At 41.8% G+C, this 18,086-nt stretch overlaps 1 protein-coding gene across 3 annotated transcripts in view; it reads right to left on the reverse strand.

The window, feature by feature from the left end:
• The window catches only part of LOC122549071 (nucleolar protein 4-like), a 348,158-nt gene that overhangs the window by 271,455 nt on the left and 58,617 nt on the right, over positions 1-18,086 (reverse strand). For all 3 annotated transcript variants that reach the window (XM_043688281.1, XM_043688282.1, XM_043688280.1), the window contains exons 3-4: positions 11,805-11,916; positions 310-422 (exon numbers count right to left, since the gene is read on the reverse strand). In XM_043688281.1, coding sequence (XP_043544216.1) covers positions 310-422; positions 11,805-11,916 — 225 coding nt within the window. The remainder of the gene's footprint in view (positions 1-309; positions 423-11,804; positions 11,917-18,086) is intronic.

Genomic DNA, 18,086 nt, shown 5'->3' on the forward strand with positions numbered 1-18,086 from the left:
AGTCAGCCAGTCAGATATTCAAACAGAAAAGTCTTCCACTCAATAAACATCCAATTAGTGTGTTTCCAAGAGCTTATGCCTCTCCTACTCCTCGGATGCTGCCTGACCAGCTGTGCTTTTCCAGCACCACACTCTTCAGCTCCGACAGCATCAACAGTAAAGGTCAAATCAAACTCTATCCAATATTATGCATTTAAAATTGTAATAATTTCAACACAAAATACTGTATTTATTCAATTAAAGTCTCTATAGCTATGAATAATTTGTTTTGTGTCATTGCAATGTTTATTCTTTTAAGAAGTGCTGTACCTCATCTTGGTGAGAGCTCAATAACTGCAGCTTCATGTGTTTCATGTAGGCCATTGTTATAGGCATATTGTAGTCTATCATACCGGTCACCAAAGAAGCAGGTTTTTCATTTTCTGGAAAAGAGGAAATATAAATTTACATGAAAAAGATATTGAATGCATGCTGTTGTTTCAAAGAAAGCCAAAATATTCTGATTACCAACAGGATAAGATTGATGGATCCAAACCAGAAGAGAAAATAAGAGTCAACGATAAAACAGACTTATGTTGAAATCAAAGCCAAATTATTTCATTTTCCACCATTTCAATAAACAGAAGTTAATTTCTTTTTGGTTCCCTTGATGCCTCCATTCACGCCCACATCCCATCATCTTTGAGCCCAAACCGCCTTTGGCTCCCTCAAATGTTGACTCTTAATATGCAATATATCCTACTTTAGACATTACCCTTTGTAGATACATAACCTTTTGTGGGTCAACAATGTTTCCCACATACGCATGTCCTACTCTCGACCCTTTGCTATTTTCAGTTTCCTCTGTGTATCCTCCCACAGTTCCTTTCAACATTGGTGGTTGTGTATTCACCAGCTAGACCTCACTCTGTATAATTTCTCTGTTAAACAACCTGGGCGACATGGTAGCTCAGTATTTGGCACTATTGCCTCAGTGTCAGCAACCTGGGTTCAATCCCAGCCTTGGATGAAGTTTGCAAGTACTCCCTGTGCCTGTGTGAGTTTCGTCAAGATGCTCTGATTTACTGCCAGAGTCCAAAGATGTACAGTTTAGGTGGCGTGTCCATGCTAAATTGCTTCATATGGTAAATGCAGTGTTCAGTGATGGGGTGTCGAATGCTCTTTGGGCTAAATGGCTTCTATTTGCACTATAGTAATTCTATGATTGATTTTTAAAAAATCATTCAAAGGATGCGGACATCACTGGCTGGGCTAATATTTATTGTTCATCCTGTATTGCCCTCGAGTTGTCCTCTTGCGCTGCTACAGTCAGTATGTGTGGTGGGGTCCCACATGGCCACTGTACTATTAGGAGGTGAATCGCAAGATCTGACACAGTAATAGTGAAAGAATAGTAATGTAGTTCCATGCCAGCATGGTGTATAGCATGGAAAGAAATTCGCAGGTTGTGATGCTTTTGTCCTTTTCAATGTTCTTTGAGAAGGTGACCAAACAGGTAGATGAGAATAAACTGGTTGATGTGGTGTATATGGATTTCAGCAAGGCGTTCAATAAGGTTCCCCACAGTAGGCTATTGTACAAAATGCGGAGGAATGGAATTGTGGGAGATATAGCAGTTTGGATCAGTAATTGGCTTGCTGAAAGAAGACAAAGGGTGGTGGTTGATGGGAAATGTTCATCCTGGAGTCCAGTTACCAGTGGTGTACAGCACGGGTCGGTATTGGGTCCACTGCTGTCCGTCATTTTTATAAACGACCTGGATGAGGGCATAGAGGGCATAGGGTTAGTAAATTTGCAGACGACACTAAGGTCGGTGGAGTTGTGGATAGTGATGAAGGATGTTGTAGGTTACAGAGAGACATAGATAAGCTACAGAGCTGGGCTGAGGTGTTAATGCGGACAAGTGTGAGGTGATTCACTTTGGTCAGAGTAACCGGAATACAAATAACTGGGCTAATGGTAAGATTCTTGGTAGTGTAGATGAGCAGAGAGATCTCAGTGTCCAGGTACACATATCCTTGAAAGTTGCCACCCAGGTTGACAGGGTTGTTAAGAAGGCATACAGTGTTTTAGCTTTTATTAATAGAGGGATCGAGTTCCGGAACCATGAGATTATGTTACAGCTGTACAAAACTCTCGTGCGGCCACACTTGGAGTATTGTGCACAGTTCTGGTCACCGGATTATAAGAAGGGTGTGGAAGCTTTGGAAAGGGTGCAGAGGAGATTTACTAGGATGTTGCCTGTTATGGAGGGAAGGTCTTACGAAGAAAGGCTGAGGGACTTGAGGCTGTTTTCGTTAGAGAGAAGAAGGTTGAGAGGTGACTTAATAAAAGACATATAAGATAATCAGAGGGTAAGATAGGGTGGACAGGGAGAGCCTTTTTCCAAGAATGGTGACGGCGAGCATGAGGGGGCATAGCTTTAAATTGAGGGGTGATAGATATAGGACAGATGTCAGAGGTAGTTTTGTTACTCAGAGAGTAGTAAGGGTATGGAATGCTTTGCCTGCAACGGTAGTAGCTTCGCCAACTTTAAGTACATTTAAGTCGTCATTGGACAAGCATATGGACGTACATGGAATAGTGTAGGTTAGATGGGCTTCAGATTTGTATGACAGGTCGGTGCAACATCGAGGGCTGAAGGGCCTGTACTGCGCTGTAATGTTCTATGTTCTAATGGTTACAGGTTGCAGGTTTAGAAGGTATTATCAAAGCAGTCTTGTGGTAATGCATCTTGTACATACCTGCCACAATGAATCAGTGTTGGAGGGAGTGAATGTTGAAGGTATTAGATGAGATGCTAATCAAGTGGGTTGTTTTATCCAAAATGGTGTACAGCCTTTTGAGTGTTGCTGGAGCTGCATTCTTCCAGAACAGTGCAAAGTATTCCATCACACTCTTAACTTGTGCCTTGTAGATCATGGATAGGATATGGGGAGGCAAGAGTTACTTGCCGCAGAATTCCCAGCGTCTGACTTACTCATGTAGCCAGAGAATTTATGTGGCTGGTCCAATGCAGTTCTGGTCAACGGTAAGCCCAAAATGTTAACAGTAGGGGATTCATCCATAACATTGCCAGTAAATGTCAAAGAGAGACGGTTAGATTCTCTCTTGTTGGAGGTTGTCATTCCTGTCACTTGTATAACAAGTATTTTATTTACCTCTTATCCTTCATCTTTAAGACCATTAAATATCATCTCTTCAGCTATGTTCTTTGGTAATCTCTCTTGATTTTTCCTTCCACAAATTGGCATTGACTGTCTTCACATCATTTATTTTCCTATATTAAAAGTACTGTATAAATGTAAGCTATGTTGTTAGCACAGGTAATAGGAAACCAAATTCTAAACTCAGAATTGGAAAGCGGTATTGCATCTAGAATTAAGACAATCAATCACTTAAGTGGTTAAACAACAAATCATCAACTAGAAACATAATTTACTCACAACTAAGGAATGGAGAAAACAGGTCTTTGCTGTCTACATTTAAACAAGTTAAAATCATTCTTATTTGTTGTTGTTACTATTTGAGCAGCAACTGTCAATTCAAGCAAAAAAAAACTGGCACTGAAGAAATAACTTTTAGTTATCTCCCTTAGGAATCATTCTCCCAATTTTTCAGAAATACTACACTTCCAATAAAAAGATAATATTAGTGTCACGCACTGTGAAATAATTATCTATGGACACTAAAAGGATAGATTTCTTACTTATAACACTTAATTCTCAAACCTTTTGAATTTTTTACTCCAGTGAGTAGTGGATGCTGGGTCACTGAATACATTCAAGATCAAGTTAGATAGGTTTTTGATCTGTAAGAGATATACAATGGTTATACACTGGGGAAGGAGAGGGAGGGAGTGGTCACAACAGGAAAGTGAAGATTAATACTACTATTGGATCAATCATGAACTACTGAATGTCCAAATGTTCTCCTCCTGGTCTTAATTCTTATGTTCTTATGTTGGGTGAGGTCAGAAAATACAAAAATCCCTTCCTAATTTTATTCACGCATTTAATTTTCTGGTACCATATCAACAAGACAGCAGATGTAGCTGCTTGTAGAATTAAGGTTTAGCGGACCCTTGTACCAATGCTCTGACAATAGCTATCAAGCTTGTGTGTAAAGAGATATGTCATGATGATGTCAAATTACATGGGACTAAGACATGATGCATGAAGTTGCAAGCTTAACTTCACCCTACCGAGCATATGTTTGTAGTTTTAGACAATAGTTGCAAATAATTATTAACCTTGTGCTCAGCCCTTACTTGCCTCAAGCTCCTAAACTATTCCTACATATTCCTAAACAGTACAACACAAAAGAATTCTGGTTCTTTGTTCATGAAACACAAAAAGTTAGCATGCGGACGCATCACTTAATCAAGAAGGCAAATGGAATTTTTGCCTTTAATGCTAAGGGATTGATACTTGAATTTCACTGACCAGCTTCCATTCAATTTCAGGTAACCTGAAATTAGAGGGAGATGGCAGATGCTTTGGCACAATTGAAGTGAGATATCAGCTGTAGCCACCACTCTTCTTTATTAAGCAACGACAGTTGCAGAGTATTGAATCTTCTTTGTTTAGAAATTGCAAAAAAAACTGAAATTGACTGAGTACACTCTGAAAGAAGCTCTGCTGCAGAAGTTCCAACCCTAGGCCCAGTAATTCAGCTTTTCTTTCTTCTGGGCAGACCTCCAATTTCCGTGCATGGCTGTGACTTCAGCAGCCAGATGTCAATACTGGAAATGACATCAGCACACTGACTGCCTTGCATGGACTGTCGGAACAGTTGCAGACATGCCACAGAGGCTGGTCATTAGTCAGACCAAGAGGTCCTGGATCTGTGTTTACTTTTTAACAACAGTAGTAATGCTGCTGAAATCTCTGCTGTTTCTTTTGCCAGCAAAAAAACCTGATTCTCCTCAAATGTGATCAAGACATCAAATTACATGCTATAGCACTGTACCCACTGATGACAAAGAAAAACAACCATAAGCAATTTTTATAAATCCTTTGTGGGATGAAAACCAGAGTGCTACGGAGAATGAGACTGATATCCTGAATGCTCAGCTGCCATCAGCTACAACTTAACACTCACTAGAAAAGTATGGGCTTTTACTGAAACTACAGGAAATTGAACTGAAGGAGGAGGAATCTTAAGAGGTGGGCGTCACAAACTGGACTAGCACTTATTGTCTGCCCCCAGTTGCCCTTGAGCAGGTGGTGGTTATCTGACTTCTTCAACTCCTGCAATCCATTTTTGGTAGATATGCCCACAACGCCATTAGGGAGGGAGTTCCAGAACTTTGACTCAGCGATAGTGAATCAATGACGATACATTTCCAAGTCAGGATTGTGAGCGAGTGGCTTACAGGGTAATTTACAAGTAGTGATGCTCCAATGTGTCTGCTACCCTTGTCCTTCTAAACACAAATCCAAATTGGATCAAGTCAATAAAAGCCAATATTAAAGACAGAAGTTATGAATCTGTACAAACATAGATTGGACTCTGTAATTAAATCTCAGAAGCAAACTACGGAAGCATTCACGTTTTCCTCTAGTCATGGTAGTAATCATGGATTTACCAGCATTAGGCTATGTGCAATGGCTAGTCACAAATTTGAGGAAATCGTAAAATCTAATGTGACGACACCTTAAAACTGAACTAGTGGTAGTTGAAACACAAATGAAAATCAAGGAAGTATATACAGGCAGCAAGTGGGGTGGGCAGCATCATATGAGAAGAACAGATCCACAAGCACAAAGTGGATTCAGAGCTTTAACATAGATTCTCATGGAAGTTTCATGTAATGTGGACAGTCCCTCTACTGGCAGAAGTCAACTGTATGAATGAGCAAACAATTTCAAGTTGAATTTGATAAATTCAAAGAAAATTGTTAAACCATGGTAACAGCCTAACAAGCAATAGTTCAACAATGACCAGCAGCTAGCGAAAATCTATCTCGGGATTAAAAGACAAGTCCAAATTGGATCAAGCCAACATTAAAAGCTCTGGTCAGAGGTGATGAATCTGTACAAACATAGACTGGAGTCTGATTGAATCTCAGCAGCATTCACATTTTCTTTTAGTAAAGAAACAGAAGTTTAATTTAGAGCTTCTACAGCTGAGAAACGTTTCTTAGGAACCTTAGAGAAGTTTCGATCTGAGCCTCAAATGGAGTCTAAAAACATTAGAATTAAGCAAGAACTGGAGATGTCTAATTACCTGAAAGAGATTACGGAACTAAAATCCCAGCTGTTAACATGACTCAGCACTATCAAACCACAGAAAGAGTTTCATACATTAGAAACAGTGCAATGAAAGAAAATGAACACACTGCACTAGACGAGTGTACAAATGTTAATCCATTTTAAAGAGATTGCAGGAGGATTAGACAGAAGTTTTGGCTACAGAGCAAACATCTGAAGAAGTGTAGACGAGGTAATAGGATCACCAACAGTGCTGTCAAGCAGTACTTGCAAAGGAATAACATGCTTGCTGACATTTAGTTTATGTTCTGCAAGGCCACAGAGTTCCTAACCTCAGTACAGAATTGGTCCAAACATGGACAAAAGAGCTAAATTCCAGCAATGAAGTAAGAATAACTTTCCTTGATATAAAGCTAGCATTTGACTGAGCATGGCATCAATGACCTTCCCTTCAGCATAATGTCAGAAATGGGAATTATCACTGATGATTGCAAATTTTCAGTATCATCTGTAACTTGTTAGATACTGAAGCAGTCAATATCAACATGTAGCATGACTTGCATAACATCCAGACTTGAGCTGACAGGTAGAAAATAACATTTTTGTAGCACTAATGACAGGCAAAAGACTATTTCCAGCAAAAGAGAATCTAACAATCGCCATTTGATCTTCAATGGAATTATTGTACCCGCACTGAATCCCTCACCATCACTATCCTGAAAATTACCATTGATCAGAAACTGAACAGGATGACCCATATAAATGTTGTGATAACAAGAATATATCAGAGTATATTAGGAATCTTGCAGCAAGTAACTCATCTCCTGATTCACCAAAGTCTGTCCACCATCTACAAAGCACAACCCAGAAATATGATGGAATACTTCCCATCTGTCTGAATAAGTGCAACTCCAACAGCACTCAACAAGCTTGACACCATCCTAAACAATGCAGCCCATTTACTGACACCCCATCGACCTTCAAAATTCACTACCTTCACCACCAACATACAGTGGCAGTTTCATCATGTGTGCACAGCACAGCAGTATGCACAGCTCCTTTGTACAAAATGCACAGCAATAACTTGCCACAGCTCCTTTGTCAGGACCTTACAAACTCTCCCATCCATAAGCATATGGGCACCAAATGCATGAGAACACCACCATCTGTATATTCATCTCCACTCCAACTTGGAACTTCATCGACATTCCTTCACTACTGCTGGGTCAAAATCCTGGACCTTCTTTCTTCACAGCATTGTGAATGGGACACTCCAAGAACAGAGGTCTAGGAGACCAGCCATTTCTTATTTGGCTTCTTTGGTTGGAGTATCCGATGAAGATTGCCATGAAACTGTGCTAAGAATCACATGACAATCAATTTAAGATTGGAGTTGTTGGTCAGTTCAAGCCAGTTTTTTTTTGCAAACGTTTTATCCCCCAACTGGGTGACATTTTCAGGGCTGTGCAGACTCTGTGAAGCGCTGTGATCTGCCCAGAATTTACACAGTTCTGTCTGTCACAGCAAGTGGTTCTATTTCCGGTTTTGTACTGTAGTGGTCTGTAGATGGGGTCAATTTCAACATATTTGTTTATGGCACCAGTAGATGAATACCAGACCTCCAGGAATACCTGAGCTTGTCTTTGTTTTGTCTGTCTCAGGATTGCAACATTGTCGCAGTTGAAATGCTGTCCTTCATTGTTTGTGTGTATTGAAATGAGGGAGAACTGGTCATGTCGCTTTATTGCAAACTGATGCTCATTTATTCTGGCAGAAAGTTTCCTGCCTGTTTGTTCTATGGGTCACAAGGTGTGGCACTGGAAAAGTATAGCAGGTCAGGCAGCATCTGAGGTGCAGGAGAGTCGACGTTTCGGCATAAGCGCTTCATCATTCCTGATGAAGCACTTCTGCCCAAAACATCGACTCTTCTGCTCCTTGGATGCTGCCTGACCTGTTGTGCTTTTCAGCGCCACACTTTTTGACTTTGATCTCCAGCATCTGCAGTTCTCACTTTCTCCAGTTTGTCCTAAGGGACAGGCAAAACAAACATGTTGAAATAGACCCCATCTACAGATCACTACAGTACAAAACCAGAAACAGAACCACCCACCATGACTGACAGAACCGTAAAGGTTCTGGGCAGATCACAACAACAGCACTTCATCCAGAGGCTAGACAGCACTGAAGATGTCACCCAATTTGGGGACGAAATGTTTGCAAAAGAATCAACCGACTCAGCGGACTGACCAACAAATCCAACTACAACCTGAGTTACATATCTTCACAGAAACCTCAATTTAAGATTATCTACTGGGTTTGCAATCATTACTAGAAGGTACACCCATTTATATGCAAGGTGTGGTCTTTTGCAAACATAAAAGAATATGTCCAGGCATTGCACCTTTTTAATTTAAACAAAAGCAAGGGGAACATCCATACCAACATGTTGACCAATAAGAACTATCTGGCCAATCAATTAGCAGCCTTTTCTCATGTGGAATAAACTATTGTTTTCTTTGATTCTGTCCAAATGAATGCAAGATGAAACGTTTCAACAGTGCCCTTCTTTGATCAACAGCAGTGTGCCATAAGAACGCTACCTTTACCAAGCAGAAGGAGCACATGGACTCAGAAAATCCAATTGGAGATGCTATGTCAGTGTAGCTGCTTTCTGATTGAAAGGGGCACCTGTTAACTCAGCCCTCAGGCATTCGGTGAAATGGTGACTGCTGAGCACAAAGGCAAGGAGACAGCCCTTGATGCTGTTTCCCCTCACCCCAAGATCAAATTCAACCCAGGGCTCTCTTTCTCTCCTCCCCACTCTAGTCCACCATGAAGAGCTGCCTGCCTGCATTGCTCAATAACCAGTGCTACTTTACCAACTTTTACCTTATTTCTGGATTCTTAGTCTCTGGCTTCCTAGCCAAAAAATTCAACCTCCCTAGGGCCATCTCTTCATGCACAATGTCACTATGTTCATGTGGCAATAGAACACCAACTGCACATGCACAGATGACCCTACTGATGCATTCTGGCTTGGGGACATCTGATGCAAGAGGTCACTGAGCCTGTATGTACATTTGCAGTTGGCTATTTTGTTGGCTATCTTTGTGTTTAGGCCAATTGTTTCCTTTTTTCAGCCATAGTTCTGTACTGTCCAGTGATTCTTTAGCTTGACGCGTCATTACATACACAGCCAATTGCAATTGCTGCACTTTCCTTCACCTTGATCCACAACTCACATCTGTTAATAACCTTTAACCAGAATAATCTTTAAATAATCTAAAGCTTAACTCTACCTTTTAACAATAGCAGCCAGTCTGCTGCTATTACAAGCAAGGATCAATATTAGGTCACTCAGCCCTTCAAGCCTGCTTTACCATTCAATAAGATCATGACTGATCTGTTTTAACCTCAAGTCTACATTCTGCTTATTCATGATGATCTTTATAAAATTAAATTGTTGCAGGGACAGAAAGGAAAGCAATACCAAATCAAAAACTTTGCACTTGTTCAGATTAATCACCTCTTCATTCTTGTCCAACATTCATCTGTGATATACATTAGGTTTTAATGCCATATAAGCTGAATAAGGATGAAATTAATACAGGGTAATGAAGACAGCTTTTTGCATTTACCATCCTGTTGTCTGCCCTGAAATTTCAACAGGTTGTTGCAGATGCATACTTCTCATCCCTACCAAACTTAGCAGATTGTTCAGAAGCCTTTACAGGTGCAGAGATAGGTGGCACTTGCCCAACTGTAGAACTCAACTTGAGCAAGCTTCTATATAATGGTAAGTGGAAGTTTTATAAGCTCTGCATTTTCCCAACTATTCAAATCAACACAAAAGCTTCTAAAACCAGTAAATAAATCCCAGCACAATAATCAGCATTTCCAATGCATTTCCCTGGAAGAATTTCTTTGTATTTGGGGGATAAGCATTTCTCTTCAAGGTAGCCCATTAGTGAATAAGCTTTTGCTTCCTGCATTTTTTGTTGAAGACTGGATATCAGGAAAAAGTTGCCATATACATCAAATCAGAGAGAGTCATGGAGTCATAGAGATGTACAGCATGGAAACAGACCCTTCGGTCCAACCCGTCCATGCCAATCAGATATCCCAATCCAATCTAGTCCCACCTGCCAGCACCTGGCCCATATCCCTCCAAATCCTTCCTATTCATATACCCATCCAAATGCCTCATAAATGTTGCAATTATACCAGCCTTCACCACTTCCTCTGGCAGCTCATTCCATACATGTACTACCCTCTGTGTGAAAAGGTTTCCCCTTAGGTCTCTTTTATATCTTTCCCTTCTCACCTTAAACCTATGCCCTCTAGTTCTGGACTCCCTGACCCCAGGGAAAAGACTTTGTCTATTTACCGTATCCATACCCCTCATAATTTTGTAAGCCTCTATAAGGTCACACCTCAGCCTACGATGCTCCAGGAAAAACAGCCCCAGCCTGTTCAGCCTCTCCCTGTGGCTCAAATCCTCCAACCCTAGCAACGTCCTTGTTAATCTTTTCTGAACCCTTTCAAGTTTCACAACATGTTTCCGATAGGAAGGAGACCAGAATTGCACGCAACGTCCATTCTAAAACTAGCTGACCAAAGGCAAGCTTAAGAGGATTGAGTTTGAAGTAAAGAAAGTTAGCAAAATAAGTTCCCAGAAATTACAGTTTTGCAACACGCTTAAAGGATGTTCCTTTGAGGTATTATAAAGCAATATCCGCTTATTGGGGAAAACTAACTCTGCTGGCCACAGACAATATCACTATGCTTGAACTCAGCCCTGTTTGAAGCAAACACAGATAAATCATCAAAGTGAAGAGACAGTGCCATGGCACCATTTTTTTAAAAGGACAATGTTACCAAGTAATACATTATCTCCCTAACTTCCAATGTTACCATGATCCTTTTGTGGCCAAGTAAGTACTGTTTTTACATTAAATATCTTCACAAAAAGGTAAAAATAAAAGAATAGGCACCCATCCTAAGGAAATTAGGGCAGCACCATGTATGCCTACACACCAATGGGAAGTTCAAAAGTAGATTTACAGGATGTGGTGGGGGAGGTGAGAGAAAACAAAAAGCTACATCTTTAATATGTTTGGAAAGAAGAGTAGTTCTGTACTAATTACTACATCCATATTAAGTTGATATCATATTTTAAGTTTTAGTTTGTATTGATTTTCTTTCTTAAAAATCACTACTAAAAAAAGCTTTATAAAGAACATGTAGTTTCCCTCGGATTATTCAACTATTTTACTATATAAACTGTTTTTCACAACCTTGTTGTATTTTAAATGTTCTACTGTTTTTGTACTAATGTAAAATGGCTAGTTTTCAGCATGAAGCACAGTCCATTTCTGAATTTTTCAATTAATCATCTACTTTTTCAAAACTCAAAAAGCAACATCCAAACTCAGAAAATCTGTTTAGTATAAACTAATGTGCTTCTCTAGATTTGTCTGAGCTCAAAGCATTCATAACAAAGCTGTTTTATAATTTAAAATTTAAAAATTTAGTTTAAAAAATTACCCAGTCAGTCTTAGAATCATTCAAATATCAACAAATTATTACCTTTATGATCTGCACCATCTGGATTCAAATGCATTCTCTTCTGGCATTCCGAGCAGCTCATTAGAAATCTGGTTACCGCTTCTCGTGGCAAAAAGGCATAGGTCTCTGAAATCTGTAATTTATCATAAAAATATCATCATGCTCAATTAAATACATTTCAAAATGTTATAGTCTAAAAATTGAGGTTTCTACTTCTACAATATTATGTAATTGTAAACAAAATAAATTGCTAATCAACATATGTAAAAAGCTTGCTATCCATATAGATACTGTAGTTCCCTCAATCTCAAAAATAGACAGATGGACCACCTCGTATCAATCTAGATACCTGAAATGACAACAGCAAACTCAATCTTGTGAACCCTGAAAAGTCCTTCTTACCATCATCTGGGACCAAGGCCTAAATTGATGGGCTGAATAACAGACTAACCAAGCAACAGCCTGACATAATCAACCTGACAGAATCATCGTTATCATTATAGACATTGGATGTGCCAGTCCTCCTCTGCAAAGTTGCTGCAGATAGGGATGACTAATAAATGTTGTCTGAGCTAATGACACCCCACCCAGTGAATGAAATTAAACATCCTTGAAGAATACAGCACAACTCTGCACCTGCCCTTTTGGTAACTGTGATACAAAGACCAATTTGGACTTACTACAGAAATGGCAGGAACAGCTAATTGGGGAATTCTGGCTCTTGATCACCCTGAGAGGTGTTCGGTTGTGCTCTGCCACTGAGACCATGACTTGAAAGCACCAAAGGTTGTGGGTTACAAACATACATAACCTATTAATGCCATCAGTTTGTCTCCATTAGATTAGAAATAATTCTAGGGTTTTAAACATTTCCAAATTCCTCTCCAACCTGCCATGTGTATACTTGCCACCATTTTATGAGTAGATTAGATTAGATTCCCTACAGCGTGGAAACAGGCCCTTCGGCCCAACAAGTCCACACCGATCCTCCGAAGAGTAACCCACCCAGACCCATTTCCCTCTGACTAATGCAGCTAACACTATGGGCAATGTAGCATGGCAATTCACCCAACCTGCACATCTTTGGACTGTGGGAAGAAACTGGAGCACCCAGAGGAAACCCACGCAGACACGGGGAGAATGTGCAAACTCCACACAGACAGTCACCCAAGGTTGGAATCGAACCTGGGACCCTGGTGCTGTGAGGCAGGTTTCCTTGTGAGTGAATTCCCTGACATCAAGAGGCAAAACGCTTAAGAATATATGCAAATCAGACGCCCAAAATGCAATTATAAGCCTGATTAAAATGTAAACATGTGACTGTTATGTATGCAGTTGGCTGCCCCTTTAAGAGGTAAAAACAATGACTGCAGATGCTGGAAACCAGATTTTGGATTAATGGTGCTGGAAAAGCACAGCAGATCAGGCAGCATCTGAGGAGCTGTAAAATCGACGTTTCGGGCAAAAGCCCTTCATCAGGAATACAGGCAGAGTGCCTGAAAAGTGGAGAGATAAATGAGAGGAGGCTGGGGGTGGGGAGAAAGTAGCATAAAGTACAATAGGTGAGTGGGGGAAGGGAAGAAGGTGATAGGTCAGAGAGGAGGGTGGAGTGGATAGATGGAAAAGAAGATAGGCAGGTAGGACAAGTCATGGGGACAGTGCTGAGCTGGAAGTTTGAAACTAGGATGAGGTGGGGGAAGGGGAAATGAGGAAACTGTTGAAGTCCACATTGATGCCCTGGGGTTGAAATGTTCTGAGACGCGTTCTGAGAGGGGGAGTTGAAATGTTGGGCCACAGGGCGGTGCGGTTGATTGGTGCGGGTGTCCCAAAGATGTTCCCTACAGCACCCTGCTAGGAGGTGTCCAGTCTCCCCAATATAGAGGAGACTGCATCGGGAGCAACGGATACAATAAATGATATTAGTGGATGTGCAGGTAAAACTTTGATGGATGTGGAAGGCTCCTTTAGGGCCTTGGATGGAGGTGAGGAAGACGCAGGTTTTGCAATTCCTGTGGTGGCAGGGGAAGGTGCCAGGACGGGAGGGTGGGTTGTAGGGGGCCGTGGACCTGACCAGGTAATCACGGAGGGAACAGTCTTTGCGGAAGGCGGAAAGGGGTGGGGAGGGAAATATATCCCTGGTGGTGGGGTCCGTTTGGAGGTGGCGGAAATGTCAGCGGATGATTTGGTTTATGCGAAGGTTGGTAGGGTGGAAGGTGAGCATCGGGTGGGGTTCTATCCTTGTTATGGTTGGAGGGGTGGGGTCTGAGGGCGTAGGTGTGGGATGTGGACGAGATGTGTTGGACAGCACCTTTAACCACATGGGAAGGGAAATTGCGGTATCTAAAGAAGGAGGCCATCTGGTGTGTTCTGTGGTGGAACTGGTCCTCCTGGGAGCAGATACGGCGGAGGCGGAGGAATTGGGAATACGGGATGGCATTTTTGTAGGAGGTAAGGTGGGAAGAGGTGTAATCCAGGTAGCTGAGAATTCCACCCTGACCTTAAATTTACCTGGACCATCTCTGACACCTCCCTCCCCTTCCTCGACCTCTCCATCTCTATTAATGACAACCGACTTGACACCGACATTTTTTACAAACCCACCGACTCCCACAGCTACAGAACCCTCCTCCCTCACCTCCATCCAAGGCACTAAAGGAGCCTTCCACATCCATCAAAGTTTTACCTGCACATCCATCAATATTATTTATTGTATCCGTTGCTTCCGATGCAGTCTCCTCTACATTGGGGAGACTGGATGCCTCCTAGCAGGGCGCTTTAAGGAACATCTCTGGGACACCCGCACCAATCAACCACACCGCCCTGTGGCCCAACATTTCAACTCCCCCTCCCACTCTGCCGACGACATGGAGGTCCTGGGCCTCCTACACCACCGCTCCCTCACCACCCGACGCCTGGAGGAAGAATGCCTCATCTACTGCCTCAGAACACTTCAACCCCAGGGCATCAATGTGGACTTCAACAGTTTCCTCATTTCCCCTTCCCTCACCTCACCCCAGTTCCAAACTTCCAGCTCAGCAGAGTCCTCATGACTTGTCCTACCTGCCTATCTTCTTTTCCACCTATCCACTCCACCCTCCTCTCTGACCTATCACCTTCATCCCCACTCCCACTCACCTATTGTACTCTATGCTACTTTCTCCCCACCCCCACTCTCTTCTCATTTATCTCTCCACGCTTCAGGCTCTCTGCCTGTATTCCTGATGAAGGGCTTTTGCCCGAAACATCGATTTTACTGCTCCTCGGATGCTGCCTGAACTGCTGTGCTTTCCCAGCACCACTAATGCCCCTTTAAGAGGGCTGGTCAGATGACCCGAAGGATGGTGCTTGGGTCTAGTCTAGAGCCAGCTGTCGAGGTTTGAACATCATTATAAAGAGTTCCTGTTCAGATTTATCATTTGTCTACCTGGTCTATAATTTCTGGTTCCAAACGATACAACAACATTGCAACTGGCGACGAGAGTAAGGTATTGCCCACGAACTGTGTGCAAAAAACTATTTTTCTGCTCTGAAGGAGACATCGCTCTGACTTCAGAAACAGTGTAAGGAGGTACCATTGAGGAAAGCACTCATGAGGAGACTTAGGCCACAGTCAACACCAGGAAAGGAGAAACAAGGGAGCTGGCCAAGAGTGACAGCCATGAAGGTCTCAGGTCCACAGCTGAAGAAGAGAATATGTACCCGGGAGTTACTGAAGCCGATGAACAGCACAATCGTTTGGGTACTCGGACAGCAGGTGATGTCAGTAAGGAATGGTACACTAGCACAGTTAATGAGGAAGCAGCCAACATAGAGACCATTCACTGAGGGGTCCCGGGCTGCAAGTAACTACAGTACTCAACCGGTGGTGGTGGGAAAGAAAAATAGCAGACCAGTTTGGAGCAATGGGACCATTTGGTGAAGAGTCAGAAAACTGATCTTTATACAAGAAACATTTTAATTTTTTCTAAAAATTGAACAAAGTGGCTGAGGATATCTTGGTACCTTTTTTCTAAAAGTACCATCGGGAGCAAGATCTTTGCAATTGCAAGGAGTCTGACACAACCAGAGAAACCCACAGAGAAGACATTTCAAGAGCTATGCAAAGTGTAAGGAAATTAATTTGCATCCAAGCTGCTAATGATGGCAGAGCGTATCCATTTTTCTAAATGGGTACAGCATGAAAGAGAGTCCATCAGCCAATTTGTGGCTGCCTTAAAGAGGTTAGCAAAACATTGTACGTTCAGAGGTTTCTTTCAAAATATCTTGCGGTACTTTTTGGTTTGTGCTCTCCAACATGAAGCCACCCAAGCTACTAATCAGGAGAGACCTGGATATCAAAGCAGCATTGGCATATCCTACCTCGATGGAGTTGTCTGCCAGTGAAGCAACCCAATTGGCTGACAACACCCAGGTGCATCAAATAGTGGAAAATCGGTGAAGTATGGTAACTCATGTGGCAAGAATGGCCACAAGACGTCAACATGTTAGACTCGAAGCACAGTGCTGTAAGTATAATTAAGTGGGTCATATTGCTCAAAATTGCCTTGTACAACTCAAACAAAAGAAGGGTAGTCAGAAAAATAGTCAATCCTGAGGACAAGGTATAAGGAACATGCCACCAGCCAGGGAATATACAGGGAGTCAACTGAGTCTGCAGAAGAAGCAGAAGGCCCAGAGTCAGCAACGTTGTTGTTAAATATATTATCGGTACAGGGTAAAATTGATCATTTCGGAGTTCTTCACAAAGTAGAGGGGAAGATAGTAAAAATGAAAGTGGATACAATACTAGTGAAAGTACAGTTAAGGGACTAGTGCACAGAATTAAAATGTATGAAGATAGATAAATCCTCAGAACCTGATCAGGTGTGTCCAGAGCATTGTAGGAAGCTAGGGAAGAGATTACAGGGTCGCAAGCAGAGATATCTGCATCGTCAATCACATAGGTGATGCGGCAGAAGACTGGAAGGTGGCTAATGTTGTGCTATTATTTATGAAAGGCTGCAAGGCAAAGCCAAGTAACTACATACTGGTGACTGTAACGGCAGTGATGGACAAGTTGTTGGAGGGGATTCTGAGATATAGGATATATATGTATTTGGAAGGGCAAGAACTATTATGGATAGGTAGCATGGCTCTGTGCATGGGAAATCACATCTCACAAATTTATAAGGTTAGTAAGGTAAGATCACATGGGATCGAGGGAGAGGTAGCCAATTGAATACAAAACTTGCTTGATGGTAGAAGACAGATGGTGGTGGTAGAGGTTTGTTATTTGAATTGGAGTCTTGTGACCGGCAGTGTGCCAGAAGGATCGGTGCTGTGTCCACAATTGTTCACCATTTATATCAACAATTTGGACAAGAACATACGAGGTATAGTTAGTAAGTTTGCAGATGACAACAAAATTGGTGGTATAGTGGAGAGTGAAAAAGATTGTCTAAAGGTACAGCGAGATCTTGATCAGATGGGCCAAAGGGCCAAGAAGTGATAGATGGAGTTTAATTTAGATAAATGCAAGCTATTGTATTTTGGTAAGGCAAACCAGGGCAGGACTTACATAGTTAATGGTAGGACCCAATGGAATGTTGCTGAACAGGGGGATGTGGGGCTGCAGGTTCATAATTCCTTGAAAGTTCCATCACAGGTAGACAGGTTGGTGAAGACGATGTTTGAAAAGCTTGCCTCCATTGGTTAGACCATTGAGTAATGGAGTTGGGATGTTATGTTGTGGCTGTGCAAGACATAGGTGAGACACTTTTACAATAAGAAAGATGTTGTTAAACTAGAAAGGGTACAGAAAAAATTACAAGAATGTTGCTGGGACAGGAGGGTTTGAGTTACGAGGAGAGGCTGGATAGGTGGGGACGTTTTCCCTCGAGCATCACTTGCTGAGGAGTAACCTTATAGAGGTTTATAAAATCCTGAAGGGCATAGATAAGGTGAATAGCCAAGGTCTTTTCTCAAGAGTAGAGGAATTCAAAACTAGAACGCATCGGTTTAAGGTGAAAGGGGAAAGGTTTAAAACGGACCTGGGGGGTGGTGTGCATGGAATGAGCTGCCAGAGAAAGTAATACAGGCAGCTGCAACATTTCAAAGACATTTGGATTTGTACATGAAGAGGAATATTGGCCAAATGCCACCAAATGGGACTAGTTCAGTTTAGGATATTTGGTCAGTATGGCCAAATTGGACCAAAGGTTTCTGTGCTGTATGACTCTATAATTGCTACTTTATGTTGTAAAAGGGAAATGCATTGCATTATTCAGACACTCCTGGTTACAAAAATTATGGTTGAACCCAGCA

This window comes from Chiloscyllium plagiosum, chromosome 4 (genome assembly GCF_004010195.1).
Source record: "Chiloscyllium plagiosum isolate BGI_BamShark_2017 chromosome 4, ASM401019v2, whole genome shotgun sequence".
Taxonomy (NCBI): domain Eukaryota; kingdom Metazoa; phylum Chordata; class Chondrichthyes; order Orectolobiformes; family Hemiscylliidae; genus Chiloscyllium; species Chiloscyllium plagiosum.